This window comes from Mastomys coucha, unplaced genomic scaffold (assembly GCF_008632895.1).
Source record: "Mastomys coucha isolate ucsf_1 unplaced genomic scaffold, UCSF_Mcou_1 pScaffold15, whole genome shotgun sequence".
Lineage (NCBI taxonomy): Eukaryota > Metazoa > Chordata > Mammalia > Rodentia > Muridae > Mastomys > Mastomys coucha.
This window is the reverse complement of record NW_022196897.1, coordinates 52103123-52127573: the sequence shown is the minus strand read 5'-3', so window position 1 is coordinate 52127573 and position 24451 is coordinate 52103123. Positions and strand designations below refer to the sequence as shown.

The 24451-nt window shown below is 39.8% G+C and overlaps 1 protein-coding gene across 2 annotated transcripts in view; it reads left to right on the top strand.

The window, feature by feature from the left end:
* Slc38a11 (solute carrier family 38 member 11) overlaps positions 1–24218 on the top strand; it is a 46315-nt gene extending 22097 nt beyond the window's left edge. The window contains exons 8-12 of one of the 2 annotated variants that reach the window (XM_031370454.1): positions 5076–5146; positions 6137–6298; positions 10505–10617; positions 14479–14610; positions 23583–24218. In XM_031370454.1, the coding sequence (XP_031226314.1) occupies positions 5076–5146; positions 6137–6298; positions 10505–10617; positions 14479–14610; positions 23583–23876 (772 nt within the window). In that variant the 3' untranslated portion in view covers positions 23877–24218. The remainder of the gene's footprint in view (positions 1–5075; positions 5147–6136; positions 6299–10504; positions 10618–14478; positions 14611–23582) is intronic. The other variant, XM_031370456.1, reaches the window with a different exon arrangement.
* Positions 24219–24451: the final 233 nt, after the last annotated feature.

Below are 24451 nucleotides of genomic sequence, written 5' to 3'. Positions count from 1 at the left end.
CCCCCACTCCCTGCCTCTTCCCTGTTCCAGACACTCTCTGTCCAGGATCCCAAAGCACTCTGTTTTCTTTGTTTTCCCTTTTTACTGGCACACCCAGGGTAGCTCACTGGTGTCTGAGCCCCACCCACTCCCAGTTGGTGTGATGCAAACCACTCTTTCTCACGGTGTGTGTGTCTTCTACATGGTTCTCCACAGTTATGACTTAAACATCCAATTTCCTTTCACAAAATATTTTTCTCCTCAGATGTCTCTTCTTTTAGTAAAAGATTCTGGGATCTCAGGGCAGAGGGGAAATCTATGTGTCCTATCCCTGTTTAGTTAGCCAACTGTGTGTGTGTGTGTGTGTGTGTGTGTGTGTGTGTGGTGTGTGTGTGTATTTGCATGCATGTTTGTTTGCGTGCATGCTTTGGTACCTGCGGAGGCCAGAAGAGATCCAATATGAATACTAGGAAGAGAACTGGAATCCTCTGGAAGAGCAGGAAGTGCTTTCAACTGCCAAATCATCTCTCTATACCCAGGTTAAAATTTTTAGTATTGATTTGGATGGAAGTGTAAGTGCAAATTTAATTATTTCAAAGACATTTTATGCCTTAGAAAAGTTATTTCTTTTTATATGGAGTTTATACTCTGCTGTGATCTAATGGAGAGGGATAGTATATTAGTCAGGGTTCTCTAGGGCAGCAGAATTCATAGAATGACTATATATATATATATATATATATATATATATATATATATATATATGTAATTCATTAGAATGACTTACAGGCTGTGGTCTACTTAACTGAACAGTGGCTGCCTATAAATAGAAGTTTCAAGAATCCAATAGTCCATGAGGATAAATAACTCAGTTGGCATTCCATATATGTTGGAATCCCAAAGAAGTAGGTTCTAATGACAATTATGAGGAATGGACTTGCTATCGATATGAAAGCAAGCAGGTAAAAAGTAAACCTTCCTTCTTCCATGTCCTAAATAGAAGGAGTGGACCAGATTATAAGTAGGTCTTCCCTCCTCAAAAGACCTAGACTAAAGGTGTGTCTTCTCACTGCCAATATCCAGATTAAAAGTAGATTTTCCCACTTCCCAATCAGGAGGAAAAAAAAAAAACCCTTACAAATTTGCTCCATTTGGAGGTTTTAGTTAATTCCTGATGTATTCAAGTTGACAACCAAGAATAGCCACCATAGACAGATAAGTAATTCTTTCTCAGAAATTACCCAACTAATTACTGCAATATTATTTCTAATAATGAAGAGAAAGAAACAATGTAAGTTTCTACCCACTTATTTCCATAAATAAGGAAAATACAACAAACACATACAACATAATGCCATTCCACCATTAAAAATATCAAATCAAATCATGTCATGTGCCACAACAGGGAACTGAAAATCATCATGTAAAGTAAAGCCGCACACAGAAGGACATGTGATCTCACTCATTTGTGTAATATTTTAAAAGTTGATCTAAGGGAAGCCTTATTGGTACATGCCTTTACTCCCAGCACTTGGGAGGTAGAAATAAATGGATCTGTAGGAATCCCAAGCCAGCTAAGGTATGTAATGAGAGCTTGTCTCCAAAAAACAAACAAAAAAAGTTACTCTCCTACAAGTTAAAGACTTGAGTGGTTGCTACAAGAGACTGAGGAGGAGGTAGACAAAGACGCAATTAACAGAAATAGGTTCTATGTTCTATATTCATTAGAATGGTTATTGATAATGATAATGTACTGTTTATGGTTAAAAAGCTAGAAGAAAGTATCTTACATATTTTATGATAAAGAATAAGTATGTATATGTGTATGTGTTTGTGTGTGTGTGAGAGACACAGAGAGAGAGAGACAGAGAGAGAGAGAGAGAAAGAGAGATATCAAGAATCAATTGGGGAACAGGACCTTCAATGTATTGGTGTTCACATGCAGATTCCTGATCAAAACATTCAGAACCACCCCCTGTGTGTGTGTGTGTGTTTGTCCTGATTTAAAAATTACATGGTATATACATGTATCACAAAAAATCACATGGTACTCTCTATATATGCAGATTTTTATTCAGATGAAAAATATAACAAATTTTATTCTGAGTCCTTTCTTTGCCTGCCAGTTTCTAGTCTCCATTACTCTATATGTGATCCAAAGATTAAAAGAAGAAAAAGTAAGAAACATAGGTATTAGTGTTTAGATGAAATCTTTGGGAAGAAATCTATGACAGTCAACCCTTAAAAATATTCCTTCACATAAAACCACAAATTGGGTTTCAAGTACATGTGCCTGTTTAAGCACCCAATAAAAGATTAATTTGGTAAAATCGTGGAAAACTAACAGCTTGCTTGCTATGTCTATGAAAAATAAATACTGAATCATTGCTTTTGTGTATGTGCTAAAATTCATATGCTCTCCCACACTAATCTGTTAATATGGTAAATGCACTAACAGATGTTTCTATGAGACTAGCCTAGCATTGATTATGAAGGGCATTTTTGGCGATGTTTAATAATACAAATTGCTTAGATATATTGGTAATATTTTTGTATTTGACATTTGTCATCTAAAGGCAGAAAGACCATAACTTCAGTTGCTTTCAGCTAGGTTGGGTATCAAATTTTATGTCATCTCATAAATTATACCAGGAGGAGATAGCCATTCCTTTTTCTTCTCTTCTCTCTCTTTTCCTCCCTCCCCCACGTCTCTTTCCCCCTCCCCCTTCCCATTCTTTTGTTCCTCCTTCCCTCTTCCCTCCCCCTCCCTCCCTTCCCCCCTCCCGTTCTGAGGACCTTTTTTTCTGAACTCAGTCCTATGCTGTGAGAAACCATTGAAAACCACATTCTGTTACCTCTATGGTTTTCCTAGATTTGGAACACATTGCTCACTCAGAGCATATCAGAAAGTTAGAGTCTTCTGCTAATACTGCCTAACAGGGATCATTTTATAAGTATATTAAATAAGTGTGCAAGTTTCAGTTGCTCATTAAGGCTGGAATTTGCCAGGCTGACTGGAGAGAGGGAGAGGAAGGCAGTGGAGGCAGCAGGTGGCAGTAGCTCCCACTCAAAGAGCAGAGATTTCCAGCAGGTCTGGAAACAGTGGGAGGCCTCCTTCTCAGGATGGCTTTTCTGAAAGACAGCTTTTCCCCCTGAGAGCTGCTCAGCTCATTTATAGAAAGATGATATACTGCACAAACTCCACAGACGTTGAAAAAACAAATGGGATCCGTTTGTGTCCTCTTCATACAGACAATGAATAACAAACATGAAAGTTGAGTTTTCATCTTGAAAATTCCCCTTTTTATTTAACCCCGGAGTGACTGCATGCTTTCCAGTGGGCTCCTTGTCTACCTCCATACACTCTCTTGAGTGTCATTCAAACAAGAAGTGTGTCATGCTTGTGGATGCTTATCTGCCTTTGAACACTTAAGAAAGGATACTAATCCAATATTTAAAAATGGTAGTGATAAAACTGACTATATATTGAATATGTGCTGCCTTGTAGTCCCTCGGTCGGGAGATTTACATGCCTTATCTCATTTAATCTGTACAATGACTCAGGGAATTATATAATATGGTTACACCCATTTCACAAACACATAGATTCAAACATGGATTAACTTAGCTAATGGTATGCTTTAGCCAATAAATTGAAGAGGCCAGAGGAACAGACTCAAGGCCTGTAATATTCATTATTACTGGCAGTAGAGGAGAAGTTATGTATTAGGTAGGCCAATCTGTGCTGATTCTGGATGTTTTAATGCCACTAGGATTTATGATGCTTGAGAATTTAAAGTGCGGAAAAGGGCATAATGAAGGCACAGTTTTAATCCCAGAGCTATAAAGGCTGAGGCGGGGGAATCACAAGTCTGAGGCCAGTCTGGAACTCTGTCTCAAAACAAAAAACTGAGAAAAATATAATTTTTTAAAGTGTATATGATCAAAACTCCTCTTGAGAAGTCTACAGGTAGGAACCTGAGTCCAACACATGATAAGATTTTATACAAAGCACACCAGGAAGCAAAGCAAGCCATATCCTGAGGCAGAGACTACCCTGATGTTAAACAAAAATAATTGTTTTGGTTTTGGTTTGGGTTTGAGACAGAGTCTCAGTGTGTGGCCCTGGCTGACCTGTACATCAAGCTAGCCTTGAATTTGTAGAGATCCACCTGCCTCTGCCCACTATGTGTTAAGGTTAAAGGTATGCACCATTATGTCTGGCATAAATGATGATAATTCTTAAATGTCTCTGCAAGAAACAAGTGAAACAACACAGTATATTTCCCCAGAAATAAATAGTACACCCTCAGTCATCATCAATTCATGTGTACCCTCCTCAAGGAACTACAGATCCCATTCCATCTCTCTCAGGCAGATGGAACCTGAAAAGCTGCAGAGGTGAATGGAGAGGAGTTATAGGATAATGGCAATTTTATATCTCCCTTAGGGTCTTGTGTGATGGCTCCATACTAACTTTTGTTGTTATATTGATTAAGCAAATCGATTCCCCAAATCACACAGTCAGTGAGTATTTACATGTATAATTAAACACTGAATCTGTCCAAGCGTTCAAAAGGCATTTTAGAGCAGTGGGGTTAGGAAACACTGATGTACCCAGGAAAGAAAGGTATGTTGTTGGAAGCTACTTATTAATTTTTTTCTTTTCAGTAAAGTTATTTATTTTATATGTATGGATATTCTTGTCTACAAAAATTGTTTTTTGTCTCTGTCTGTCTCTGTCTCTGTCTGTCTCTGTCTCTCTGTCTGTCTGTCTGTCTGTCTCTCTCTCTGTGTGTATGTGTGTGTGGGTGTGTATCACATTTATCTAGTGCCCAAGGAGTTCATAAGAGGGCATTCAACCCCGGAATTGCAGTTACAAATGTCCATGAGTCACCATGGTGGTACTAGGCACCATACCTAGGTCCTCTGCAAGAAAAACAAGTACTTTTAAACTCTGAGCTGTCTCTCCAGCTTGCTTATTAAGTTCCTATTGAAAAATACTCAGTTTTTATGTGTGATGCTATTTCTTATTCTCCCATAAATGTATTACTATACGTGTTTAATAATTATCTAATTAACTGACTTTCTTTTAGACCAAAGACAGACAATGCTTGGGTGTTTGCAAAGCCCAATGCCATCCAGGCTATCGGGGTGATGTCTTTTGGTGAGTACCAGGTTTCCAAACCTTTTTTCAATATGACACATCTGTCCTGTGAAGCATTTCTGGTCCATGCTTGTCTATAGAGGGTCTTCTACATTTACATTCCCCGTTAGCAGCACAATCTAGTTTGTGTCGATATAAAACCAGGTTCAAGCCTCTCTTGTCCATTTCTAAACTTTCTCATTGATTACTAAATTTTGCTTCTATTTGGAGAACAGTGTTTCTTTGCTGGACATTCATTGCAGTAGTTAGCAATCAGGCACATCCCCAGCCAGCCCAAAGGGACCCCCAGGGCAATGTTAGCAATCAGGCACCTTCCTGGCCAGCCCCGAGGGACTTGGCAACAAGTTATATCATCGCTGGCTGCCCAGAGGCGAAACAATTCCCATTGTTGCCCCTGTGGCTTATCCTCCTGAACATGTGTCATGGCCCCAATAAAAAGCCACTTTTTTTCCAATCCCCAAACCACTAATTTTTCCTTCCTTCCTCCATGTTTCTATCGCCCGTCCCTTTAATAAACTCCCACATGAGGCCTGTTTTACGGTGTGATTTCATCAAACCTGCCTTAGTTCCACCAATGGTTAGTGTGTTTCCTAACTTGAAAGTCCAGCAAATGTCATAAACGTCTATAAAGTCTTTGCAGAAATGATTTAAGATTTGGCTAGATATCTATAACTCCCCTATGTCTCAGCTACCAAATAAAGTGAGGTACAGAGACATTCCTGAAGATAGGAAGGGGAAGAGGAAAAAAAAAAACAGGAGAGTTGTTGACAGGTCTGGCTTATGTTAAAAGTTACATGAAGTTACTAGGCAAGCCTTCTGTGAAGTACCTTGTTTGTAGGCCTTACTTTCTGGCTTACTTAGTGCTGTCAATTAATATATTTTCATTTTAGATACTTGATATTCTAAGGCAGTATACACCTCTCACATTTTCAAAGTAGAAAACACAGTCCTGCTGTTTTCCTAGTAATGAGGTTTTCTTTTGTTTTACAGCGTTCATTTGCCACCATAACTGCTTCCTAGTCTACGGTTCTCTCAAAGAGCCCACGGTAGCCAAGTGGCAGCGGATCATCCACACATCCATCTTGGTTTCCGTATTTATCTGTGTTCTCTTTGCTACCTGCGGGTACTTCACGTTTACTGGCTTCACTCAAGGTAACATGAGAGACTAAGCCACAGCCCATCCTGGTGTACAGGCACCAGGTACCAATATATCAGTGTTCTGTACATTTCTGGAAGTTTTCTCAGGGGGCTATCCCACACCATCCCTCTTCCACCTACTCCCTGCTCTCCGCTCCTGCCTGTCTATTGTCTGCTCCACAATGTCTCTCTTCTTAACCTCTCAGATTTACTTCTGGGATCTATACTCTCTGCTCCCGGGCGCATTTGTTTGCTTGTTTCCAGGCATGAACTCTGGCTCCCCTTTCCACTGCTGCTCTGTACTTTTCCTTTCCTGGGTACTAAAAGCCTCCCAGACTTGCAGCTGACAACCTTTCGGCTTCTGGTCTCTGAACCTTTCTGAGTCAGCTGTACTGAACTGCCTCCCACTTGAGGAAAGAATGACTGTTCTGTTACAGCTCTTCTCTTTCTGTGCTAATATTTTTGTTGTTGTTTTCTTTCTAATCCCCCACCCCACCCAGAGACTGGGGTCCTGCTTTTCTGTTGACAAACACTCTCCCCATTCTCCTTAAAGCCCAGGCCTAGAGGATGATTCTGCTTGATTGTCTCATTCTGAACTAACTCGCAAACATCATCTTGCCTATAAAGCCAGCCCTTTCCCTCCCTGCCTTCAGAGTGACTTCTCTTTTCTTGTATCTCCTGGTCCTAGTCACTAAGTAGTCCTCCTTTTCCTGCGTTTGATGCTTTCATCCAATCAGTAAGGGTTTAGTACTCGGAGCAGCCCGACAGCAGCCAAATGCCACGATCATATAGTCCGCAGCTTTTGCAAGTCTAGTATCTCACTTGACCTTTCCACAACCCTTTGAATGTAAGTGGAATAACTAGTTCTACTTCCGGCTTACACAGAAATAGAAGTAACTTGCCCCAGCTGGCTGGTAGCAACCAGTATGCACGTCTACTGATGCCCGAGTTCAGATATTCTCCCTGCCTCCCAAGGTTTGATCAGCACAGAGCCTGTAATAGACTCCTAGTGTCTAACTCCTCTTGGCTTAGTTTTCTGTGACACTGTGGTACTCCTGGGATGCCTTGATCTGAATAGATGTCATAGGTCACCATAATTATATACATACATTTCTCAGAAAATAAGATTTTTTAAAAAATTGAATGATCAATGTGATAACAATATAGTTATTTATATACACTATATATGCACATATGGACAAATGTACATATATACACATATACATACATGTGTGTGTGTTCTACCTGCTCCAGGATAGTACAGTTAAAAGCAACCTTGAAAGTCTTGATAAGAACTGTTTCAAACACTGCTAGATAGCAGTCACTATTACGACATTGTATGCCAAGTTGAACGGCCTAAGGGCTCCTGCATTCATGGTAACCTTGGTTTACCATGTAAATGTCTCCCTGTAAAATGGCTCCCTGTTTTTGCTAGTGACATCTCTGTAGTGTTTTTAGCATTAGTAACTGCCATGCTGTAATATTTATGGCAGCTGTATGTAGTCACTAACATCTATAACCCCAACACAACACACAGGAATCTAAGGCTGGGGATCTGTAGCCTGTGCTAGATAGTAGTATTCTGCCTATAAAGAAAAGTGTGACAGAGGCTCTTTAAGCTGAGTGTGGCCACATGTGCATGTCCTTATTCATGGGCATGAGGAAGAGATGCTAAGATCACTTGGAATTCCTAGCTGCCAGCATAGCTTCAGTGAGAAATTCTAAGTCAAAAATAATAAGGCAGAACATGATTTGCAAGATACCTGGTGTTCTCTGGCCTCCACAGTTCATGCACATACCCACACACATATATGCATATACTACATATATTCGTATACACACTCACACACTCTCTGTCTCTCACACACATCTCCATACAAAAAAAGCTGTCATTGTTTCTGCCTTTGTTTTTGTTTGTTCTTCACTATAATTCCCTGAAACGCACTTAGATTCAGGCTGGAATCAGCCAACATTGCTTCTTTAGCTCATTTCTCTTTAGGTCAATTGTTGCAGAGGTTATTTGATCCCACTGTGAGCCTAGAGCTTGTGTTGTTTACTGGAAAAACTTGTTTCTAGTTGTGGTGTGGCTCAGCCCTTGACACACACCTTTAATCCCTCTGGCTGGAATACAGACATGCCCTTAGTACCCACTTTCAGTCTCAAACAATGAAGATAAAGTTAGTCTGTAGAAGGAAGCATCCATGTTTGAAAGTGATGTCTAATTGAGTGGCAGACATAGTGATAAATCAGAGTAAGGTTTGACAGAATAGGGTATGCTCAATTCTCACAAGGAGAGGAAAGGAAAACTACTTAAGAGAGAGCCATGTAGAAAAGGAGAGAAGGCAGTTTTACTGGGACAGTTGTACAGAGACAGGTTGTAGAGAAAGAACAAGCCAGACACAAGTGAAAGCAGAACAAGCCAGAGAATGAGAATGAGCCAAAAGATTAGTGTGTCAATATACTCTAATATATAAGAATATTAATATATTTATATCAAAGTTAGTATGAGGCCACGCAGAGCAATTCAAGAGAAGCCAGATGAATCAGTCAACTTGGAGAGGAGTTTGAGCCAGAACAGCTGATTTGAACCAGCCAACCAGAGATCAGAAAGAACTAGGAAGCAGGGATGAGCTTATTCAGCCGCAAGTCTCAGAGGCTAAAAATATTCTAGGCCTAGATTAGATTGTACGAGACTAAAAGCTTCCAGGACTACTAGGCCTAGGTTTGCAGACTGAGGCAGTAAGCCTTGGAGACAACAATTACATTTGGCAAATAAAATATACTTTACAGTCGATCTGGTCTTGTGTTTGTGTAAACTACACACTCCATTGTTCATCAGGTAAATTTAAGCCAGTAAGGCCGTGGGAAGTCTAGAGGCCTGTTGCTATTCCCTAGAACTTCAGAGAAGATGCAGGACCTAGTTATTAGTGGTGAGTGATGGGAACCTCCGTTCTTGGGTCTCTCACAGTGTTGACCCGTCAATCAACATTGAAGCTTGTTTTCTGCTACTACTGCTTTGTGCTGGTGTCTTTTTCTGCCCAGAAGGGGCAGCAGAAAGGTAACACACATCTGGTGCCATTGCTGGAGGGAAAGAACATGGCTATTTAAATTGTGTCTCAAAAAGAGGATATGCAAGTAGGTTACCTCCTCACTCTTTAATAAAAAACAAGCTCTTCTGAAACAGTGTCATAAAATATGTGGCTTCTGTCTGATTTTTAATTCAAAAAAAGGCAACTGCTATGTGCACACTTAACCATGTTATGTTCAGGAAATAAAGAGGCCTGAAGGCTATGTTCAGCAAGTGTGCTGGCAAGTGATCTGAGAATCGAGCCCCGCCTTTCTTCATAGACTTCTGAAAACAAACTAAATCTCAATGAGAACTAACATAATATATATATGGTTTATTACTTGGTTTGAAAATAAAGTTAATGTCCGTTCCTGGAATTGCCCCCCACACCTTTTTGAATTCTGAACCAGTGAAATATACATTTACATTTAGGTGTGCCATATATCATGAAAGGCAGTGTATCTTTGGAATTCCTTGGTGTGGTCCTGGGTCAGGATCAAGCGCAGGAAACCCAGATCCCACATACCCTGCTTCTCCTCTTCCTTGTAGGGCTGTCCTCAAGCTAAAGATAGCCTTTCAAAGAGAAATTTGTTTATTTAAATAGACATTTGTTAAAAATACTACAGTAACCAGGAACAAAGACCAGAAGCCGTTTATAAAGGCTAACACATAAGAATTTAGGGAGTTGATTCTGTTATTAAAAGAAAAAGAAAAAGAAAAAAAAAAACAATGGACAAACTATTTTTTTTTTCAGAAGTTGGCACAACTTTAAGGCAAATGTACCAAAACCAAATAAGAACTCTACCAGTGACAAGTTTACCTTCAAGTAGAACATACACTAGTTTTAATAGTAGTGAATAAACCTGGTGCTACTAAAGGCAGTATGCTATACTTAGACCTGATAATCTATATTTTTAATGATATGAAATGAAATATATATATACATATATATGATATATATATATACACATACATACTTACATACATGTATATATACACACATACATACATACATATATGTATATATACATATGCATATATATATACATATATATGTGTGTGTATATTGACTACCACTTTTGTACAAAGGAATGTCTCATTGGTTAGTTATCCCCAATACACTGCAAATAAATCTATTTTCTCTTGTTCTTCAGGAGACCTGTTTGAAAACTACTGCAGAAGTGATGACCTGGTGACCTTTGGGAGGTTTTGTTATGGCATCACGGTCATTTTGACTTACCCGATTGAATGCTTTGTGACCAGAGAGGTAAGCAAGCATAGGTTCTACTGCCCTTAGGAAGGCACAGACAATCCACAAACACGTGATGACAGCGAGTAGATTCATATAGCCTTCTCATTAAGCTATGAAGCATCAGAATCTACAGATGGATATCGTTATGTTCCAAGGAAACCTGGGACAAATGGCCAACTGAGGTGCCCATTAACATTATCAAAGCAGGCACAGGCTGCCAGACTTGGCATTTTTCACAGAATCTGGGGCTCCTCTGCGCACTTCTACCCTCCACACTTCTCACCCTAACCCCCTACCCTAAACCTCTCTAGACCCCAGCTTCACTCCCAACTTCACCCCCACCCCTACTCCACCCCTTATGATTCTTATCCAATCCACATACTCTCTTGGTCTCTTGTCCTTAGCTCCTCTCTTGGACTGGTCGCCCTCTCTTCTCTCTCTCTCCTCTTCCTCTCTTGCTTTCTCATCTCCGTCTCTCCTCTCATGGTCCTCTTTAGTCTATTAGCCATGTTTAATGTGCTTCTTTCTCTCCCTGCTCTGGACTCTTGAAGATGCTTCTGGCTGTTTGTTCTCCCTTATATCTACAATAACATGTTCTTCTCAACCATTCCTAGAAGTAGTTATGACCTCATTTTTGTTCAAATATATATTCAAATATTCACAGAATAAAATGTTTCACATGTTGTAACTATAAATTATGCTCATAAATACAAAATACCACTTCTTTACCAAGTGGGTAGCAGCCTTTAGGACAGCCAAATCAGAATAACAGCTTTTATTTTTAAAGGAATATCAAAAAATAACTTAAGGATGAAAGATTGTTTCCAATATTATATTTTGCCAAGATATTGGATAAGTCATTGTTCATTTACCATAGGCCAGAATAATTGATTTTATTTTATATTTAATATATAATAATATGTATTTATATAACATAGTATCATATATTATATATAATACATTTATATATAATATATTTATATATTTAAAATATCATAGGACATAAAGAATCAAACTTCAACTTAAAACTATAAGTCTACAGATATATTTTTATATCTATAGTTATATAGATGTTTTATATGAATTTTACACAATTACAAATACAGGTAGTTACATAAATGGAAGAGAATCTATTCTTGTGTACAACTGGGTAACATGGCTTGTCAGGAATCTTTAATGCCGTTGGCTAGATGTCCAGTGTGCTGAGTAGCAGCACCCACCATCCTGGCTCAGAGAGCTTCTTTCAGAATCACTGTGAAAAGGGCTTAGTCAGGATCTATTCCTACAAGCTGTTTACACAGTGTGCTGTGTGAAAGAGTGTAATGTATGAAGCAAACCACCAACAGAGTCTTGAATTCCCTATCCAATCCGCAGGCTTCTCAAGGCTGCTGGTTTCTCCCTGTAGGCCAGTTCTGGCAATGAGAGGCAGTGCTGGGACATGGCAGGGGATGTTCAGTACTGTGCATTCTTTCCAGTCACACCCAGGTTCACCAATGGCATAACCCAATGCTAGTGCTCTTCCTTCACAGAAGGGAGGGGTGAACCAAGGCTATCTTTCTGCAGGACTTTCAACTTCAAGATCCTTCCAAAGCTTTGCTAGCTATTGTCAGCATCCGCCCAGTATTTCAGGTTCAGATCGGTTCTCCAGATTAACAGGAACAGATGGTGCAGGCTTAGATGGTGTCTTAGTTAGGGTTTTACTGCTGTGAACAGACACCATGACTAAGGAAACTCTTACAAGGACAACATTTAATTGGGGCTGCCTTACAAGTTCAGAGGTTCAGCCCATTATACAAGGCAGGAACATGGCAGCATCCAGTCAGGCATGGCACAGGAGGAGCTGAGAGTTCTACATCTTCAACTGAAGGCTGCTAACAGAATACTGAATTCCAGGCAGCTAGGATGAGGGTCTTATAGCCCATACCCACAGTGATACACCTACTCCAACCAGGCCACACCTTCTAATAGTACCACTCCCTGGGCTGAGCATATACAAACCATCGAGGATGGCTTCTGGACAAGGGCATGTGGATGGTTTGAGTCACTTCACCTGCAGCTCCTTTCTGTCTTTCCTGTGGGGAAAGGAGTTTCTATTCTAGCTGCCATGCTAGGAAAGCAGAATGAAACCAAGATCTTTACCTTGGTAGCCTAAACCATGCTGGATACTACAGGAATCTCACTAGTTGTTGGTGCTGTCTGCACACGTACACACAGAGAACCAACATAAACCCAACTATTTCTATTCTTAAGTAAAATAGCCAGGCACACCTAAAGAGGATAAAAAGATTATTTGCTCTGACATATATCCTTCACTATCATGCCTAAGTGGTTATTTCAGCCTCTTAATCTCATTTTAGAGATGCATGGAAGAGTTGTGTTTAAAGAAGATGAATTTGGGGAAACATCAAACTCATATCATCTATAATTATTAGTATCACCATTAGGTCTCTACCAGCAGCACTGGAGCAGATGATCTGTGGGGATATCATCTGTCCGGATGATTCTTCAACACATGTCATCTTCATGGTACCCAGCATCTAGCCCTCTCTTCCCCAAATGACAATTCTTGTTTCTCTGGGATTTTGCACATGGTCACCACTCTGTTCAGATTCTTCTCTCTGTCTTCCATAGATAACATACTCGTTCCTTTTTCTCCTTTGCTTTTCTGTAGCCTCTGGCCTCAGCTTGTAATTCTACTCTAAATTTTATCCTCGCCTCAAGCTCAGAGAGGTCACTCACCTTCCAACAATGGCATAAAGTGGAGTACTTTAAGGGAAACTGTCACATCTGTGTGCTATGGTTCTAAAAACCTGCCTGGAGTGACATAGGAATGAAAAAATACCAACACACAGATAAGCTGGAGTTGGGTGGGGTGTGCTTGCTCTGACTGAAGACACCTACTATGACAAGCCTAGAAACAAATGTGTTTATTATATACAGGGTAAGGAGAAGGGGTTAGCTCATCCTGGAGGAGGTCTTAGGCTGTAAACATCTGGGAGGAAGAACCTGAGACAGTATACTTTCTGTCAACAATTGCACATTGACTCTGGGAAGGGTTGGCCAATCCCATTGGTCTGAGACATTGGGGTCCTTGGCATGGCTGTGATCAAGTCACTATTACACATCCATTGGAGTCTTCATCAGCTCCCTATATGCTCATTCAGGAATCTTTCTACTCCCCACATTAGACCATTCTAGACAACTAGAGAGCCTTCTAAATTTTATTTAGTCTTTTTCATTCTGCCACAAACTGTTCTCTATTTGTTTCTTTATAAAAGTTATGGATCTTATGTCAATTTTTGAGAACAGGAATCATCCCTTAGATATCCTCTTAACTGTAAATTTATCAGAGTGGGATATATCCAATAGGTGACTACAGATTAGCTTCCTGGTATGTGTGTTCATAGAAAATAGTGATGAACTTCTTTGAGTTTGCCTTTCCTCTTGGTGGGTTTTATTTGCATAGTGTTTATTTCCTACTAATAAAGGATAGTACTCATTCAGCATCATGAAAAGGGTAAATCCCAACACCTTCCTTAGAGGCCATTAAATAATCAGTTGGTAATTGTAGTTTGTTTTAGTGATAACCCTACCAGCTCAAGAAGGATAAGGCGACAATCCAAGAGATTCCTTACCCTTAAAAAATAAAACACTGGCTTGCCATGCTCTGGGTCTACAGCATAAGATACCAACTGACAAAGGACATAGTAAGGGATACTTATTATTGCTATGTATGTGAATATGTAAATACTTTGGGAAGACAGAAATGTTCCTAGTGACCTATGGTTCACTGGTAGTGTTTGGCACAGTCATAGTGCTACTGTGATTCCAGTAAGCCTCAAGAGCATCTCTCAGTCTGATCTGTTTCTTTGCCAGGTAATTGCCAATGTGTTTTTTGGTGGAACTCGTTCATCAGTGTTGCACACCATCTTAACAGTGGTTATCGTTACTGCAGCCACGCTGGTATCATTGCTGATTGACTGCCTTGGAATAGTTTTAGAACTCAACGTAAGTACATTGAATGATTTCTCCCTTCTTTCTTAAAATTCACCCACTTAATACAAAATGTGCTTTTCTTTTTTTTAAGTATTGCTTTCTGAAGTATAATGAAAATCTGTTCACTACGTAATAATAAATATTGGTAATGATGATACTCTGCTGTTTATGGACACATAGAGTTTGTGCCAGAGCTTCCATGGTTGCAAGTCTTGTCCCTGTACTATAAAGGCATTTCTCAAGTTATCTAAACTCTTCACTGGATGTGGAATTTAAATATCTAGTGGACTTGATTCACTTGATTAAAAATCTAGTGGAGTTATAGAAGGAAGAAAATTTCATTAGAATCATATAATTGCTTTGGATGACCCAAATTTCTTTTTCTTTAGATATTTTTTCTCTCCCTAGACTTTTGTCATTTCTAATACCACTCAGATGTGAATGGTCTCCATTGTGTCCTGTATAGACTAATCCATTTCTTTCAAAGCAATTGGAAATGCTGTTGTCCTATAACCCAGCCCTTGCCTTTATGGAAACTTATTTCCAATGTACTTCTCCAAAGGCTCCCTTAGTTACTAGATTTATTTTCAGCCTGTAACTATGCCGTATCGATCCTTCTTCTTGTCCTTTGCCTTATCTGTTTTTCCATTTGTTCCTTCTCCTGCAATGATTATTTTTCTATGTCTGTCTAAACCCTACAAAGACTATTGCCAAGTGCAACTTCTAACTCATTTATTCATTGACCATATAGTAATTGAGCAATGCTTTGTATTACAGAGCAGAAATACAGTGACAGAAGGAAATAAGAAAAAACAAACCTTTCTCACCAGCATGAAAGTTTAGCTACTCTATAGATGATGAAGAACACACACACACACACACACGAAGCCACACAAAAATTAACACACTTTGGTGACAGATTCCATTGGGAACATAGGGATGGAGAAGCACATGAAGAATGATTCTATTCTATTTCGTTCAGCTAGGATAATGGTATCCTTTGATGAGATAGCAATGAATGAAAGCCACCACTGAAAGGTCATTATTCTTCCCTTACAGGATTTCTAATAAGAAGGAATCTAGTTGTCATTTCCTTGTCATGTGCCATGGGGATGACAGAGATACCCAGGAGAGATGCAGCTCATCATACATACACCTCCAGCTATGAGAATTGTGGGATAACTGAAGGCTTATCCTTCATGCTCATATCGCTATGCTGTCCTAATGCCAGTGTGACTACAAGCTCCAGAGGAAAGGAGGAAAATAGTCTGTTGAGGAGCAAATAATTTGGACTTTTCTTACATCAGATAACATGGAAAGGAAGACTCTCCATCTCCCCCAAGCCCTAGACACTGGGGACCCTAGGGGATCTTCCATTACACCAACAACAGAAAAAAAAAAACCTTACTTTGGTGTGTTGATGCAACCCTATATTACCAGCTAGTTAGTTTCTCAGAAGACTAAGCAAAAGGACCACTTGAACCCAATATACTTCATCTCTAAAACATGTGGCAGAAATCAAATCATATAGGAATCTTAATTCCTGTGAATGGTTTCCATTTAACATATAAAATAACTTTTATATAAGAACTTTGAACACATAATATTTGTACTGTCCGTGAATTATCTTTACTTACCAAACTATTTAGGACCAAGTTATATAAATATACATAGACACAAGAGTATCCACTAGAATAGAAGCAGGAAATTAAGGAAAATATGTATATCTATCACACACCACAGATACATATACACACACACACACACACACACACACACACACATATACATATATGAGACAACATGTCTCACAGTCTTGTAGGTAGCATTAACATTTCAACTATAGTGTAGAGATGTCCAAAATAATGAGGTCTTATAGAGTTACTTTTCTGCTGCTATGATAAAATACTCTGACAAAGTGTCATTTTGGCCCACAGTTTATCATGACTGGAAGCCACAGCAGCAGGAGGATGAGGCCAGCCTGGCATTCAGGTAGCAGACTGGCCACATTTCAGCCCCTTATAAAGGAAAGAGAGAGGGAGGAGGGAAGGAGGAAAGGAGAGAGGGAGGGAACAGGAAATGGGTTCAGGGCTATAAAACCCCAAAGCCTGCTCCCAGTGGTGTATTTCCTCCAGCAAGGACACATCTCATAAAGGACTCGTGACTTAAACAGCAGCACTAACTGGGAACCAAGTGTTCAGATACATGGGCCTAGTTCTCATCCAAGCCACAACCATCCTGGTTCTTGTTGTTTGGTCTTCTTGGGTTTATGACTTATCTGATTTGAGTTCCCAATGTTTATTTTTTTACTTTTTTAAAAAAAGTTTTCAAGTTATTTACTCATTATGCATGCATGGTGTGTGTGTGTATGTGTGTGTGTGTGTGTGTGTGTGTGTGTGTATGTGCGCGTGCTTGTGTAATAGAGAGAGAGACTGAGAGACAGTGAGCAAGAAGAGAGTAGGCAGGCACATGTCTGCCACTGTAAACATACATAAGGGTCAGGGGACAGTGTTTTGGGAGTTGGTTATCTCCTGCCACCATGGATTTGGGGGACTGAACTCAAGCTGTCCGATTTGTGCTGTAAACACTTTTACCCACTGAGCCATATTGCCAGGTGATCATATTTGTTTTTAAAATGTTATTTATTTTAATGTGTATAAATGGTTTGCCTGCATTTATGTAAGTGGATGGATGTCTGGTACCCTCAGAGGCAAGATGGAGTGTGAGTGTGGGGAGGCACCAAATCTTCCGAATCTAGAGATAGAGGCTGCTGTAGGCTACCATGTATGTACGTAGAATTGAACTTGGGCCCTCTTCAAGAGTAGCAAGTGCTCTTCCTACGATACCATCGCTCCAGCCCCAGTAGGTAGTCATTCTATCTGAAACATAAAGTTTCAGGTTCAATTGAGAGTCTCTGCCTCAAAAGAATAAGGTAGAGATTGATATAACAGGAATACCCAAGGTGTTCTTCTGACTTCCACATGCATGAGCACATCAACATTTGTATGAATATATAACATTCATTGCACGTACAAAATCTGGGGATGTAGCTCAGGGATTCAATGCTTCTCTAACTTATTCAAGGATCTGCGTCCTATACACAGCATAGAAAAAGATGATGGGTGGGGGAAATAAGAGAGGGAAAGATTAAATCTATCTTTAGTAAGCTTAAGAATAATCCATGCTACATATGAAATGATTTTTAATGGACTAAAATAAACACTAGCCCATAAATAAGTTGGAAGTAAAGACTTTTGCGTTCATGTTTTGTTCATGGTTTTCGTATGAATTAGTGGAATTTCTGTGAATGGATGTGAACGAGCAGAGCCTTGTCAGGTCACTAACTGCAGTGCTTTAGGAAACCTTCTCGGTTGTGGCGTTTTAGATATCACAGTCACCCGCAGAGATAAGATAAGTGTTAGAATCAGAAGGAGCATAATTAGAAAAATACTGTTATTGGTAAAACTGTGTTACGTGGTAAAATCCAAAGACCGTTTAGAAGGTCACCTTTGTTTCACTGTTTTCATAGCAGAGAACAGCAATGAAATATTCTCAAAGCAGAGACCATCTCAACTTTTAAAAATCCATTTTAGAGGGAAAGAAAAAAAAAAGTCCTTGACCTGTTCTGTTGCAAGACTCCACCCAGCATCTTGGCTGGACGTTGCTGTTAGGGGAAAGAATGTATTTCCAGTAATTGGGCCCTATGGGTTTCTACTACTTGTGGTACAAAGGGGGAGGGGAGATGAAGAAAAAAAGAAAGAAAGAAAGAAAGAAAGAAAAAAAGAAAGAAAAAAAGAAAAAAAGAAAGAAAGAGAGAGAGAAAGAAAGAGAGAGAGAAAGAGAGAGAAAGAAAGAAGGAAAGAAAGAAAGACAAAGAAAGAAACAGCTGATGCTGTGGCACAGGAACTAGCCCCCAAAGCACTGTGTACTGCTTGTTTGGCAAAAGAAAGCAGCTGGTGAGAACCCAGATAGAGAAATATAATCATCATTGGGTGAGAAAACCGGAGTCCGAGTTGGCATACTTCCTAGGGTGAAACCTTTTATCTTTTTCCTAAGATATAAATGTCATGAGCATCAGTTAAGTATAAAGAAATTTAAAAGATAGATAATTTTTTTGTCTTTTTTTTTTCATTTCTGCTCTTAAATATTCACAGCAATGGAAGAGGAAGAAGACATAGGAAGGGATAAGAGAAGCTCCAGGGACTCAGGAAGATCCAGAAGTGATCATTGGAAGAGCCAAAGGAAATAGGAACAAGGCAAATATGGACTCTGCAGGAGGGGGGCGGAGCCTGCAGGGCATTGATCTTCCTGAGAAGTAGCCACAAGGGTCATTAGGTATACTCTGGAGGCCTGCTAGGAAGGCAAGGACCAATAGCAAGGAGAAAGGGGCTTCAGTCTCACCTTTAGATCACCAGCTATCATTTCATATACCTCCAGCCTAGCTTTTCTCTCTAAGGAGCAAGGATTCTGTCCTTCAATCCTGCTGCCCTTTCTGGCTACTAGAGAGGAGCAGCTGGCAGGCAGGACCCTGCAGGGCCTTTGATGATCTTAGAAGCTCTGTCACCATACCCAGAGAAACCACATACTTCACTGCCTTGAGGGGTAAAAGCAGGGACAGAGGCAGGGACTCTCAGAAATGGGTCACACTTGTCACCCTTATCACTCCCCAGTGCCTGGGTACCCCTCCTCAGTGCAGTCACCTAAATAGGACTGATGCATAGGACTAGAGACACTAAGGCTGCAAATCTGGGCACCTGAGGCCTATGCCAGTGGGTCCAGCCTGGAAGGCTGATCTCCTACCTGGGCAGCAGCAGCAAGGAGCCTGGTGAGACCCAGCTCTCATCCTCATCAGTGGCTCCCATTATTTCCATAATATTTTCCACAACGTAACTCAAAGTATTTGTTGACAGTTCTCAGTCCATTTAGTTTCAGCCACTTGATAATTTATTTTTTATTTGTTATGTGCCTTTCATAAATCCTTATATCTATTCAAGTGCTAGATGAAAAAACAACCTATCTATTTATTTATTTTTAAAAATTTTTTTGTACTTGGACCAGTACTAAGTCTGAGGGGGGAGTGAGGATGACTTTAGAAAAGATAGAAAAAAAAAAAAAGATGCAAGAGACAGCTATGGGAGGACTGCAGGTCTATGCCATGCCAGCCCTGAGTGTATTTCTCATAGCTTTCTTATACTACAGTACCATGAGAAGCAGAGCCACAAGCTTAACAGAAACAATTTTTGCTGAAATATATACAAAACATTGCTCTCTCTCCCAAAATTCTCCTATTCCTTTCACCAAGGTCAATAGAATCTTCAGCCCTTCACCTTGAGCCTCAGGTCCACCTCCTCTTATCGTTCCATGACTCAGCAGGCCGGGAAATCTGCCAACAGACCCTGACCTGCCTTGACTCTGCCTGGCAGGCAGATTTTCTCTCTCTCTTTTTTTCCTCTGCTTCAGAGAAGTGGCAAATGGCTCCAGACACTTTTTCTTTTAAAGATGCACTTATTTACTTTTAATCATGTGTATGTATCTGATGGCTGGCAGGAGTATATGCACATCAGTGCAGATGTTTAAGAAGGCCAGAGGAGTCAGATTCCTTGAAACTGGAGTTACAGGTGGTTGTGAGCCACAGGACGTAGGTGCTGGAAATCCAACTCAGGTCCTCTGGAAGGACCTATTGTACTGTATGTACTGTGTGTGCTCTTTAACCACCGAGGCATCTCTCCAGTACCCACAGATTTTAATTATTTTTTCTGTGTGTGTAATACATGTGTATGTATGCATGTTTGCATATATGTGGGCACATGTGTGTTTGAGTGTGCATGCACATTCATGTGGAAACCCACAGTTAATGTAGCAACCATTTCCAACTTCTCTGCTACCTTACTCATTGAGGCTGGGTCTCTCAGTCAAACACAGAGCTTGCCAATATAGCAAGGTTGGCAATATAACTGGCTGGCTCTGGAGTCCTGTCTTCTCCAGGTTAGGATTAGTTACAAGCAGTTCACCATACTTACTTGGTGTTTATATGAATTCTGGGGGTCAGAACTCTGATCCTCACACTTGTATGGTAAGAAGTTTAGTGACTGAGCCATCTCCTCAGCCCTATATACTTTACATTAGGATTCACTATTGGTACCTCTTAGTAGTTTCCTATTCTTGTATCTTTTACTATGGAAATATTTCCTAGGCAGTGTGATCTATACCATTTTTCTTCAAAATTTTAGATACTACCTTCGATAATCTGATTCCACAAAGCCTCTACCTGTCACTAATTTTTTTTGTAAAAACTAAAAATAAAATAGTATACAATTAAATGCTTCTAGAATAGAGATGGAATTTAGTATGAAACATATAATTTTATTGGACAGTACTGAGAAATTTGTTTTTTTGTTTTTTGTTTTTTTTTTTTTCTAGACAGGGTTTCTCTGTGTATCCCTGGCTGTCCTGGAACTCACTTTGTAGACCAGGCTGGACTTAAACTCAGAAATTCGCCTGCCTCTGCCTCCCAAGTGCTAGGATTAAAGGCGTGTGCCACCACTGCCCAGGGGAAACTTGTTCTTTTAAAAGATGTTCATGGTATAGTCTATAATTTTACATCACCTATTTTCAAACTCAGTTTGCCTTGGTTGGTAGTGCTGCATACCTTTAAAAGTATTGTACAGCTAATGAGACCCTTTAAGTAAGGAAGGAAATAAATAAATAAATAAATAAATAAATAAATAAATAATAAATGTCAGGCATGGTGGCACATGTCTTTAAGCCAAGCACTCATTCAGAAAGAAGTGGCAGATCTCTGTGAGTTAGAGGACAGACTGATCTACAGAGTGAGTATAAGCCAACCAGGGCTAAGAACATGGCTTTCAATAAATAAATAAATGGAAAATAACCTGAACAGCCTCCAAGAAAACATAAAAATGGATGGCAGGTGTAATGTTCTCAAAAAACTGCAGGTTAAAACCACCACTGATAAACCATTACACAGTTAATAAAGATGCTACTGTCAAGAAACAAGAGGACACGAGTGTTAGCAAAGGTGCATCTTTGGAGGGAATGGAGGTTGTCATCTATTATGGGTAAAGTCCCGGAGGTTTTTGAAGCAATTCAAAAAATGACTACCATGCTGCCAGCAATCTCTGTTCAAGTTTTACTGACTCACTGAGCATCTCATACACATGTCTGCATGGCATGTTCACTGAAACATTATCTGCATCTCGTAAGATTTGAAGACAACCTACACATGTATCAACAAATGAATGAGTGAAGAAAACAGAGCTTTTATACACAATGGCATATGATCCCGCTTTCAAAAGAAGGAAGAAAACCCTGTCTTTGCCACCATGTACATGAGCATCATGCTTAAGTAAGAACAAGCTAGACACAGAATGAACAACAACAACGAAAAATACTGAGTGTTCTTGTTGATTATGTGGAAATTACTTTGTAAAGGGAAATGCAGATAGAGTCAGAGACTAGAAGTGTGGTTTCTAGAGGGAAGGTAGAGAGAAAGAGCAGAGGTATAGGGCAAAAGGTACAGAGTAACAGATGGTCTTAACAAGTCTAGAGGCTGACCATACAACGACAAAGATTAACAGCACTGTGCTGTGTTTGAGAATTAGGTTAAATAACATATATCCAGTTATTCTTTTCATATATGCAAAGTAATTGAGTTTTCCTCAAAAAGTGTCCTATGATGTCCACATGGGTCCCATAGCCCTGTGTGGTAAGCCTCTAATATCCACAATGAGATTTACTTACAGAGAAAACTCTTATGAAGTACGAGAAATGTTTGTCAGAAACTTTAGGTGCTGCCTAAAACATAGTGAATGTGAACATTTACAACATTTGCAACATTTCTGGTGAGAATGAGTTCTATTGAAAGGGAAAAACCTCTTACCCTTTGAAGTCAGTATGTGTCTGTGTTTTTACAATAAACAACTCTGCTACCCATAATTTTCAATCTGAGTTTCCCCTTAGGTTGGATTTATTGGCACCTAGCTGGGGAGAGTAACAAGTTACTGTCATTTAGTTCTCCTGTCTAGGATAATTAATGCATTTAGCTTTACTTGAAAGGAGACTTAGAAATGGGATTTCATGCTGAAGCCTGGGGGTAAATTTTTCCTTCTGACACAAACAGGGACTAGTTTCAAACAGATGAAGAGAAAAGAGAAAAATGCCCATCCAATTTCCCAATGTTCTTCTCGGCACACAGTAGCAAAGAAACCTCCTGATGTCCCTTTTTGTACACAAATGGCATATAAACCACCCAGATTTGAAAGGCACTGTATATATGCAGGGAATTATAGATAGTATTAGGAAAGATGATGTGACTAAAAAAGAGGGCTTCAAATTTGCCAGAAGTCCATCTTGGCATCTGCCCTTAGGCTTGCTGCACATTATATTGTTTGTTTGTTTTTCATTTGCAACTCTTCTGTTGGAAAGCAGAAACTCAGATGGTCTTTCCAAATATTTTCTTTTCTTTGTCTCAACTGAACCTACCAAGCTTTTAATATGTGCAACAAAAAGTATTTTTAAAAACTAGACTATTAAAATTTTTAATTGTGTGTGTGTGTGTGTGTGTGTGTGTGTGTGTGTGATATAAAAGTGAGAGAGTACACGTCCTGGCCTATCTATGGAAAACAGGACAACTTTGGAGGCTCAGTTCTCATCTTCCATATTTGTGTTGGTTCCTGGTATGGAACTTAAGCCACCAAACTTGCATTTTAGGGTGGCAACTACCTTCACCTACTGAGCCATTTCCCCCTCCCTTCCAAAAATAAATGTTTCTGTAATAGTTTTTAAAAACTATAGGTACATGTCTATAATCCTAGTACTTGGGAGGCCGAGGCAGGAAATCACTGCCAATTTGATGCCAGCCCAGAATACATACGTGAAGCCCTGTCTCAGAAAAACAGAACACATAAAGATCACCCAAAGAAAGCATCTCTAACATTCACTTGTGTCTTGTTTTCCACACACAGGGTGTGCTCTGTGCGGCTCCTTTGATTTTTATCATCCCCTCAGCATGCTATCTGAAATTATCCGAAGAACCAAGGACACACTCTGATAAGATAATGGCCTGTGTCATGTTTCCCGTTGGGGCGGTGGTGATGGTGGTAGGCTTCATCATGGCTATCACAAATCCTCAGGACTGCACCCACGGGCAGGAAATGTTCTACTGCTTTCGTGACAACATCTCCCTCACAAACATCTCCTGGACTCATCTTCAACTGACAACACAGCTTTCCCTTCGGAACCTCAGCATCTTTCAGTGAGCTGGCTGCTTTAAACAACATACACCTACATCTGTCTCTGTCACAGAATTAGCACTGATGCCCATCAGGACTTGCTTGTCCTTACTCTTTATGGCAATATGAAAAAATAAATTAAAAAAGTTGAATATATTTTATCTTAAACTAGGACAGATATCTTATTCTGACTATATTAATCTAATTAAGAAGGACCAGTGAAGGCATAAATACCTGCTTTCAGCCCCACAATTAGTAGTATCTTGTATCTCAGCCACTGTATTGTGCTCCCAAATAAGTAGGTAACTATAGGTTGGAACTGAGGGTAAGCTTCTTCAGGAAAAAACAAAATGTGTAATGGGTGTATAGAGTTGAAGGGAAAGGAATATGCACCTCTTAGATAGGATAGCTACCCCAGCAAAGAGAAGGTCTCTATTGTAACTTAGGGAACATCCCTTGTTTAGGGGAAAGTGGGTCCCTGGATGAATAAGCAACACCATCCCCAATTATGAAGCAAAATAATAAGCTGGATGAGCAGAGAAAGCTCTACGTGGGATATCAAAATTATCTCTAGGCTTTGCAGTTGTGAGAATTTGATGAAT